Raw genomic sequence first — 10,076 nt, forward strand, 5'->3', positions numbered from 1 at the left:
AGTTTACTGCCAGATGCCACCAAATCCCCCCAAATTTTACATACTTCACCTTTAAGCACAAGGAAAAAATCATTTAAATGTATTTACAAATAAATACATAATGTCTCCATCCCAGACTGCAGAGGAAGAGAGAACCTGCCAGTTCCCTAACTGCTATAAACAGAGCAGATACTGTTTCTAACTTCAACATTAGTTCTAGTCAGTGTATAGTGAGAGTTAAACTCATCAATCATAAAGGCAGCATGATTTCTGTATATCAGCTTAGATATCTGTCAGCAGACATCATGCAGTATAACCAATAATGAGTCCATTCAATAGTGAACTTATACTGCATTCATGTGCTCCTTTCAAATATCTTATATACAAGTTGCGAGCACATGAACGGCCCTCCAAAGTCGTAATCATGAGTGGGACATAGGAAAATTTCAATGATCCCCAAGTTGTTAAGTTGTGACATTTGCATAATCATTCAGGGCAGCAGAGACGGTGGAAAGCATGAAAACAGGGTCAACAATTGCCTTTCAAAAAAAAAACATTATTTCGTTTCTTGTAGCTATCATGTACTTTAGTAGTTGCACATTTTAGAATGTGCATCTCTTAGCTGTGGCAAGCAAGCAAACTTTTGATGATGCATGCCAATGAGTATACTAACACTGATAAGGTTATTTTATAACACCAGTTGCCGGCTTGATGTCACAAATGCATAAACATGGTGGGCAAAAGTCAATGTTTGGTCAATGCACATATATTAAATATCTATTTTTGATCACATGTTAAGTGTAATATGGTATTAATGTTAACTGCTGTCCCAGTAGAGTGACCTAGATGACATATAAAAATAAAACATGCAATACATAAAATATATTATTATACATAAAATAAGATAGAAAAATATAAATAAAGTGAAAACAGCTATTAAACTCTTGTCTAAATGCTCTGGCCATTAAAATGCCACCAGTCTCCTATGTAGCTTCCATGTTGTTCCCACTTTACCACCTCAAAGCACATGAACACAACCAAGTTGGAAGAATGACTTCCCAACTCAGAAACCACAACCTTCTGACATCACATGAACACAGCATCAATACAGGAAGCACACAATTATTAATAAAACCAGGATTTTCCCTTCAGGCAGGTAAACACCTAGAAAAAAACAAGTCGCATACTAGAAAAAAAGGCTTGAAAATGAAGCACAAATAGACAAAAGATGGTGTCTTTCTAAACTCAAATTTTGAATGAACAATCCAAGAGATGTATGGTATGTCAAACCAAAGGGTACTGTCATTGTGTCTATCTGCTAAAACAATGACAGTTTTAATAAAATAAAATAAAAAATCTGTGAAACTGAAACAAGCTGATGTATTGATATAATGTTACCTTCTGGGCATATTTTCGCAGGTGGTATGCAGACAAACAAGCACGGCCTGCAGGCATGTATCTGGGACAGGTGTGTGTGAGAGGTGGAGACATTCAGCAATCACTCTATAAACACTAGCTTGTAAAACTAAAGTCATTCATTATGGCCTTGGAAGCTAGCATGGTAGCTACCGAACAGAACCAACGCAGTGAACCAAAGAACCCCACATCCCATTTCACCACCACCCAGCTCTTTAATCACCACAACACCGGGTTTCCAGGATGACTCATCCAGCCATGTTTGTCAGTGTCAGTTCGGTTCATGTTCTAATTTCTGCTAGCGGAAATTGTTAGCACCGTTAGCTCTCATCAGCTGCATAATGATAACAAGATGTGGAGTTCACAGCCACACCCACAGTTCATGTTTACATTCTGACAGGTCACCAGCCCTCCATCAACACACACAACCACCAAAATCACACACAAACGCGTTTTTACTAGCGCTGCTGTCAACTGAGTCAAACAGTGGTCAGAGTTGGCCTGTTAGCTCACAAGCCATCTAGGCTCACTCTTCATTTCAACACCATGTAGCCTGTTGGCTAAAATAGCTAATGTTAGCCTACCGGTGGCTAAGGTTGCTAAGCTAGCTCATGAACAAAAGGTCTGATAACGCAGGAGATGCAACGACACACATGAACATTGTGATCGGCGATGACTGTCTGACAAGCGTTATATTCTTACCGAAGAGTGGGACCAACACAAGCCGTGTCGGTACTCTCTATTTCCTGTAAAATCCGCTCGTGCTCCGTTATACACTCCAGGGTTTCATTCTCCGCCATGATTGTTGTGTGTGTCTGTTGAAGCTGTGACTGCAGCTCCAGCGGAGGACAGCCTGCAGGGCAGTGCGCGCTCTGGCCTGTGGTGGGCGCTCTACAGCTGCGCTTAACTCAACGTCAGCAGCTGTGTTGCCACATATCCTGTACACTACTGTCACATTGTTCACATGGACACAAAGTGTTTACTTCAAAACACTGTAGCCAGACCATAATGGCTGTTGTTGTCATTGTTGAATTGTAGAATTTCTAATAACCAAGGAAGTAACTTAATATAATTAAATAGGTCATAATGTTTCCATAAGAACAAAATAATTAGGCTATTTAAATTGCTTCAGTTTAAGCCCACATAGGCTATGGAATAAATAAAACTTGTATATTGGTAACTGTGGCCTTTCAAAAGTATTAATCCTTTGCAATTTGAGCAAAGTGGCTTGGTTTTTCTTTCAAAAACAAGGAAAAAAGTCAATGAGCATCTTAACAAAAAATGACTGCCCAAAACTAAATAAGTAAAAATACATAAATGAATAATAATATATATTTTTAAAAGTTACAAAACAAGTGCCTGAAATAAGCACAATAAATAAAAGTAAAGTAAAAGAAGAAAAAAACAGGAAATGATCTTAAAAAGTGCAAAATTAAAATTAAATATACAGTTATAATAAATATGAATATAGTTTTTGTTAGATTTTCCCTTGTTATTTGATAACTTTCTAATGGTTCTCCTCTCATTTTTTAAAGCTAATTTCCAGGTCATTTTCTTGTCACATTTTGCAGTTTTTTTGTAATTTGTTTTCGTGAAAGAAATTAAACCAAATTTTCTCATTTTTCCGGGATTGAAATGCTTGTGAAAAGTGTCAGATGTTAATCCGGGGTTTAAAGGGTTAAACTGCTGAATGATTTGAAACAATAAACAGAGACAACTTTTTTTTCCAACTACACAAGTTGTGCATGATACACTATATAAAGCACTTTCAGCTGTGTCATATATATGAAACACACACACCATGTTAATAATTTTATATATATATAGCTAGAAATGCACATTATACTTTTGACATGTTAAGCAAATATGAAATAAATATGTAAGAAGTTTCTTTGGTTGTTGGTATCCCTTGATGTCTTTATCAGGATCAATAAGCATTTTAAATCACTCAATTTCAAAGTCAGAGTAATGAGTCTATCTTCAGTGGTAGTCAGCAGATGAAGTTATAAAAAATGTTTCCTAAATATTGCATGAGTTTACCTTATAGTGGTTCCAAGAGGCAGGTCCACAGACTCTAACTCAGCAAAAATATTTCCAAAAGTTTTCTCTTCTTCTTTGTTCTCTTCCTCACTTTGATTGGGAGGGACGGGTAAAGCAGCATGCACCCTGTCACTGGCCATCTCTATCCTCTGATTCAAAGTATGAGGACTAAATTTTTACATGTTTGAAAGAGAAGGAAACTCAAGAACAGTGTGTGTGTGTGTGTGAGAGAGAGAGAGAGAGAGAGAGAGAGCGAGAGAATGTGTCTGTTTCATTCTAGGGCACCTGCTATGGTCAGCAGAAAAAGAGGGAGCAACAGGAAAAAGAGACCTTGTGATTCGCCGGACTTTGAAGCCAACAAAACTAACTTCAGCTGCTCCCTTTGTGTACATTTGTCTCATATATACATGGATGACATGACAATAGTTACTAGAGCAGTGCCTTGTACAACAAGACTATTAGAGAAGGTAAATAAGAACCTCAAGTGGGCCAGCATGAAAATCAAGCCAAGTAAGTCTAGAGAGGAAATTAAATGATAGGAAATTTATCATAGATGATGAGGAAATTCCAACAATTAGGGAAAAGTCAGTGAAGAGCCTAAGTAGGTGGTACAATGTGGATTTGAATGATGTTGAGCAGGTTGTGCAATTTAGAAAAGATGTCGCTGAAGGACTGGATAAAATAGATGAGTCAGGACTCCCAGGAAAGTTGAAGTTGTGGTGTTTGCAGTTTGGGTTATTTCCTAGGTTAATGGCCACTGTCAGTTGATGAAGTCCCAGTATCTGTTGTGGAGAGAATGGAAAGGGTGGTTAGCTCATATATTAGAAAGGGGTTAGGCACTCCCAGGTGTCTAAGTAGTGTGGCAATGTAGGGGAGAAGGATACTTCAGCTGCCAGTATCTAGCTCAACAGAGGAGTTTAAGTGCACCAAGGTTAGGGCAGATTTGTTGTTAGACGGGAGTAAGGATGTAATAGTTATGAATGTGGTTCCAAATCCTTCCGAGGGGAGAAAATGGAACCCAAGTGCAGCAGTAGGCAGGAGGAGACTGTAAGGGGGGCTAAGGCAGTGGCTCAGGCTAAGCAGGGACACTGGTTGAATTGGGAAAGTGTAGAGAGGAGGAAGCTTAGCTGGAGGGACCTGTGGAGTATGGAGGAGAGCTGCATTAGATTTCTGATAGGGGCTACATATGATGTGTTGCCAGCCCTCCAGAACCTGAAGCTCTGGGTAAATGGCGACCCATCATGCCCATTGCGTTCAGGTACAGCAACTTTAAGACATATTTTGTCAAGCTGCAAAATTAGTTTATCACAGGGCCGGTATACGTGGCGACATAATCAGGTGTTGAGAAGCTTAGCTGCAGGTATTTAGGGGGGAAGACGACACGTGAATTAAGGAGGTTTTAAAAAGGAGAGTCTAGATATCCAGTTTGTACGTGAGGGGGAGAAACATAGAGGCAGTAAGTTAGGGAGGAGGCAGGGGTGTGGTCACCTGGAGGGAGCTTGTGACTGGGAAATGCAGGTAGATTTAGGAGGAAAGCTTGTTATCCCCCAGGAAATAGTCTGTACTAATTTGAGGCCTGACATAGTGCTGTGGTCGTTGAGTCAATGGATCATTTATTTCATTGAGCTTACAGTCCCTTGGGAGGCTTCAGTGGGAGAAGCCTATGAAAGGAATAAAATGAGGTACACAGACTTACAGACAGAAGCTGAGCAGAAAGGATGGAAAGCTAGAGTTCGCCCAGTTGAAGTGGGATGTAGTTGACTTGTAGCTGGATCAGCTATCTCTCTCCTGGGGGAACTGGTAGTAAGGGGACAAAGTTTGAGGAAGACAGTGAGGGAAGTGTCAGATGAGGCAGTTAAATCCAGTCAGTGGATTTGGATTAGGAGAAACAATGGTAGTTGGGGACCAGCAGGGGGACCCACTGAATGGACAACTCCTTGAGATCAGATGGAGAGATCCACCAATCAGTCCTCTCAGGAGAAAATCCAGGAAGTGTGAGGGTATTTAGGAGTGGGAGTGGTCTGTTTGAGTCTCTCTGTGTGAGACCATGCTGTCATCCAAGTAAGTGTGTTTGTTGATCCATTCACTAGTGATGGTGAGATGAAGTGTCATGAAGCACCGAAGCTTTCCATCCAGTTAGTTCACTCATGGGCCGAAGCTTCACGGTGCTTCATTTGCTCTACTGTGCCATCAAGTGGACAATAAATGTAAAACAGGCAGAGTGATTATAATGACACTATGGCTTTGGTGCGTGAAGCTATCAATTGAATTGTGCTTAAATGATAATGCCAATAAACCAATAATATACTCATTAATAAGCTCGAATAGATTGCAAACGAACGCACAATAAAGTCTAAAGTCAACAAAATGTGAGGGGACAGTGGAGGTCCATTGTGTTTCGTTGCCCCTTATATTTCGAATCGCATCGCACGCCAAACCCGCAAACCATTTCCTGAATTAGTCACGTGGTATAGTCGGCTCCCGAGGCTTCGAACATCACCACATACATCATCGATACAAGCCTCGATACGCGCTTCACAGAAATCTTCATGAATTACTCGACACACGCTTCGAAGCCTCGACACAGAAGGACACATCACTACCATTCACCCTTATTTCTCTTAGTTTGAGTCTTGTATGTGAGTTTTAGTATATTGGCAATTGTGATGCATGTGCTAGGGAAGGTAGCATCAGTACAGTCACTACCTGGAGTCTGCATAAATAGAGCCTGGGTCTATTGAAGGTGGTATTGCTGTTTGAGCTGTGATAGCCAGCCTAGCTAGCTTAGTTAGCTCAGTTTAGCCTCCTGGGGGATAGCCATGTGTTAGCTTAGCTTAGCTTTGTATCTGTGGTAGCCTGTGGTATGTGTCTGTAGGCTGTGATAGCCATGCAAGAACTAGCCTAGCTAGCATGGCTAGCGTAGCTTAGCCTTCAGCCTTAGCCTTGTATCTGTGATTGCCACATTTTAGTGTAGCTTAGCCTTGTAACTGTGATAGCTTTGTAGTAGTTTAGCTTGTATCTGTGAGAACTTTGTAGTAGTTTAACTTAGCCTTCTATCTGTGATAGCCAGGTGGTACTGCCACTACCTGGAGCTCACATAACAGAGCCTGGGTCTATTGAAGGTGGCAGGGCTGTTTGGGCTGCACAGGAGCAGTGAGGGCTGGCACTAGGGGAGTGGCTTTGGGACGCCTAGCCTCCTCACTGCCTAGCCTCCTGGAGGTGTTGTGGGACCAACGAGGTGAAACACTGATGAAAGGAGGTTCCCACCTGATGACCCCAAAGATGTGTTAGTCTTCACTGCTCTCTGACTCTCTCCGACCTCTCTCTGGCATTCATTTTAAGTCACAATTGCTGATCAGTGACCCTAGGATCCTCATTGAGTGCTTATCCTTTTCTGGAGCACAAGTCTCTTGTGTTGTAGTTTAATAAAACCTGAAGAAACACCATCAAGAGGACTTTCTTTGTTGGCTGTTTTCACAACTGAAACATCAAAACCCAGGCAGCAGTCAGACTGGATATTATATATTGATTTTTGGTTTTAGGCAACAAGTAGAAAAATGAATTAATAAAAATGCTCGAGAGTGAGGAGGTGGTATGACAATCTAATCCTTATAAAAAATAAACAATATTTATACCTCTGGTATCATGGTAAAAACTTCACCAACTTTGTCTTTTCTCTCCTGAAACACACAGCAATAATCATCCTCTTGCTTTGGTTTGCTCTCCTCTTGACTTTAAATGGGGGACCAAAAAAAATCTAAAAATCTGCAGACAGACTGCAGCTACAACTAAATGCAGATGCCAAAGTTTTAGTTTGAGGCCATAAATGGATTATAAAGTTGTATCGTGGTAACTGTGGCCTTTGGTAGTGATTAATGCTCAGGGTTTTTAGAAACCTCCTCATATGCAACTGCTGTCTTTGGTCTTTTAGCAATAGTTTTGCATAATACACACTTGCTTTTTTCTTGTGAGAACCTGAGAAGGTCAATCATGTGCTTTGTATGAAAATCTAAATCTGCAATGTAACTGCAAAATATGGTTGTCATATATATGGAGTGGAGTCTATTCATCCATAATTAGCTCTATCATCCATCATCCAGCTTGATGACATATAGTACTTTTTGGAGGGTGGAATAGGGAACCATCCCTAGTTCAGTACAACATTAAAACCACCAGGTCCCGATGCTGGTGGTGACGAGACGAGACGAGACGAGACGGAAGAGGGAGCTGATGATCTGAATGTGTAGAGCAGTGTTGGCAGATGTACGAAAATTATTGTATTTGTGTGATAATTTTGCCTTCTGTATGATGTACAATCAATAATTCCAAAACTGCTGTAATGTACGATAATTTGACCATTGTGACACTTACAATAAGCACCAAGTTTAGTTTATATGTCGCATTTTAACTAATTTCTTGGCTCCTACATCTGTGTTTACGAATCATGTCTCACAGGATCTCCTTACAGCCAGTCATATTTAGTGTAGGCCATGATGACATGATTGTGACCCGAACCTTTCCATTCATATACTATGTCAGCATGCTGGGAAGAAAAAAAAAAACAACTGAGCTGTGTGGACTGAGAAACAGCTTCTCTCTGAGGCACTGGGTATGGGTAGATTTGTAGATGTGTCAAAAAGTTGTTTAAATACTTGTTTACTTAAGTTTTGAATTTAACCAATATGTTCTCGTTATTGTAACTGCCGTACAATAATTTTCCTCAAAGTATGATAATTTTGAGCATCTGGTACACTAGTTTAACATTTCCAATCTGGCAACACTGGTGTAGTGGAATAGGCCTTGATGAGCTCGTGCTGAGGTCTGGATAAGGTGACTGGAGGTGAATCGGGTGGAGAAAGGTGCAACAATTCTGCCTAAAATGACAGCTGACAGCAGCAGAGAGGAGAACAGATTTAAAGTTTGATAGTAGCAATATGTTTGGCTGATAGAGATGGTGGCCGAGTTTGATTGGTTTACAAAGAGAGCAAACACCTACAGTAAGCTGATTGGAGGAAGCAGTGGGAGTGAGCTGGAGAGAGAACTGGGAGTGAATGGGGTATAAAGAAAGTTTTCCTGACTGAAATTATGCTGAACTTTATTTAACAGAAAAAAGTGAAACCTGAGAAAGAACAAAAAACAAAAAAAGGGAAATATTTTACTTTTTATTTTACTTCACTATGTTTCTATGACATCTTTAGTTACTTTACAAATTAAGATTCCTGCATTAAAAACTTAAGAGTTTCTAAAGTATGATGTTTTGTTAAGGATAACTTATCAAACAGCTTTTGCAGAAAATTATTTGTTGTCTTTTTTGATAAACATTTATTTGGGTGTTTTCTTTTTCCTCGATTTCTCGATGGATACAAATTTTCAGTTTTGGACAGTGTTCTTTGTTTATTTTTTTAAATAACTCTTTATTATTATTATTTATTATTATTATTATTATCATATTATTTTGGGGGGTTTCAGTGTGTGTTTTTTTCTTCTTTTTTAACAATTTAGAGTTTTCAGGGGTATTTCTTTCACTTTTTAAAAATAATTTTGAGTTTTGGGTGTGTGTTTTTTTATTTTATTTGAAAAATCATTATACATTTGTGGTTTTGGGGTGTGTTGTTTTCTCTTTTATTTAAGTTTTTTTGTTTTTACATTAGGTACTTTTACTTTTAATACTTTAAGTACATGCTCTTGATGATATTTACTTACTTTGACTTAAGTAACATTTTAATGAGGGACTTTTACTTGTTACAGGTTCTTTTTATAGTGTGGTGTTAGTACTTTAACTTAAGTAAAGGAACTGAATACTTTCTCCACCACTGTCCATTGTGCACTGTGCCATGAAGTTGCAAATTGCTGCAATATTATCTCTGAAATCTAGCAAAGTGGAAGTTAATTAAAATGGCTACAGAAGTGAAGTACATCAGACCTGTATTTAAGTACACTACTATATGTACTAAGTGCTATAATATGGTACATTAAAGTACATATTTTTTTAATCACTTAAGTTTATAGAAGATTTTTTAAATATATTCAGTGTGCATGTGTGTATGTGCATGTTATTATTAGCCAAAGGCTTGTATTTCCTCATACTCTTCCAATATTCACTACATTACTAAGGTGTAATGAATAACTGTGTCAATGTGTAAGTGAGCCGCTTGAGGGGTGTGGATATTAATAAATGGAACCACAGAAAGGTTGCAACATTTTCTGAAACTACATTTTGAGTAAGGCGGCAGGCCTTGACCAACTTACACAACCACTTTCTGTTTCCTGCTATTCTTCTTGAAATGGATTGGCCCATTAGGAGTGTGGAGGTAGTAGTTGACAATAAACTCTCTTACAAAAGCCCTGACTATGAGTTTCCTTATTACTCCACCAAAAACAAGAAGTGGTAACACACGCACGCACGCGCGCGCACACACACACACACACACACACACACACACACACACACACACAGCACCAGCAGTAGAGGAAATGTATCAGAGTTTCAGGAACAGACACACAGATGGTTTGATGCTATACAGTGGGGGAACAAGAGGCAGGAATGTATGTTAAGATATAAGTTGACAGATAGATGGTAGGAGAATAAGTTTTTCTACAGTTTAAGAGTAAAGAAAACCCAAAACGTTTTCTTATTTTCA

The 10,076-nt window shown here is 39.2% G+C and overlaps 1 protein-coding gene across 9 annotated transcripts in view; it reads right to left on the bottom strand.

Annotated features, from left to right (window-relative positions):
- exoc6 (exocyst complex component 6) overlaps window positions 1-3,621 on the bottom strand; it is a 65,115-nt gene extending 61,494 nt beyond the window's left edge. For 4 of the 9 annotated variants that reach the window (XM_042507558.1, XM_042507557.1, XM_042507556.1 and 1 more), the window contains exon 1: window positions 3,436-3,620. In XM_042507558.1, the coding sequence (XP_042363492.1) occupies window positions 3,436-3,575 (140 nt within the window). In that variant the 5' untranslated portion in view covers window positions 3,576-3,620. Of the gene's footprint in view, window positions 1-2,097; window positions 2,219-3,435 lie in introns of those variants that run through there. The other 5 variants (XM_042507561.1, XM_042507564.1, XM_042507559.1 and 2 more) reach the window with 2 other exon arrangements.
- Between the last annotated feature and the right edge of the window lie 6,455 nt (window positions 3,622-10,076).

Source organism: Plectropomus leopardus, chromosome 19, assembly GCF_008729295.1.
Source record: "Plectropomus leopardus isolate mb chromosome 19, YSFRI_Pleo_2.0, whole genome shotgun sequence".
Taxonomy (NCBI): domain Eukaryota; kingdom Metazoa; phylum Chordata; class Actinopteri; order Perciformes; family Serranidae; genus Plectropomus; species Plectropomus leopardus.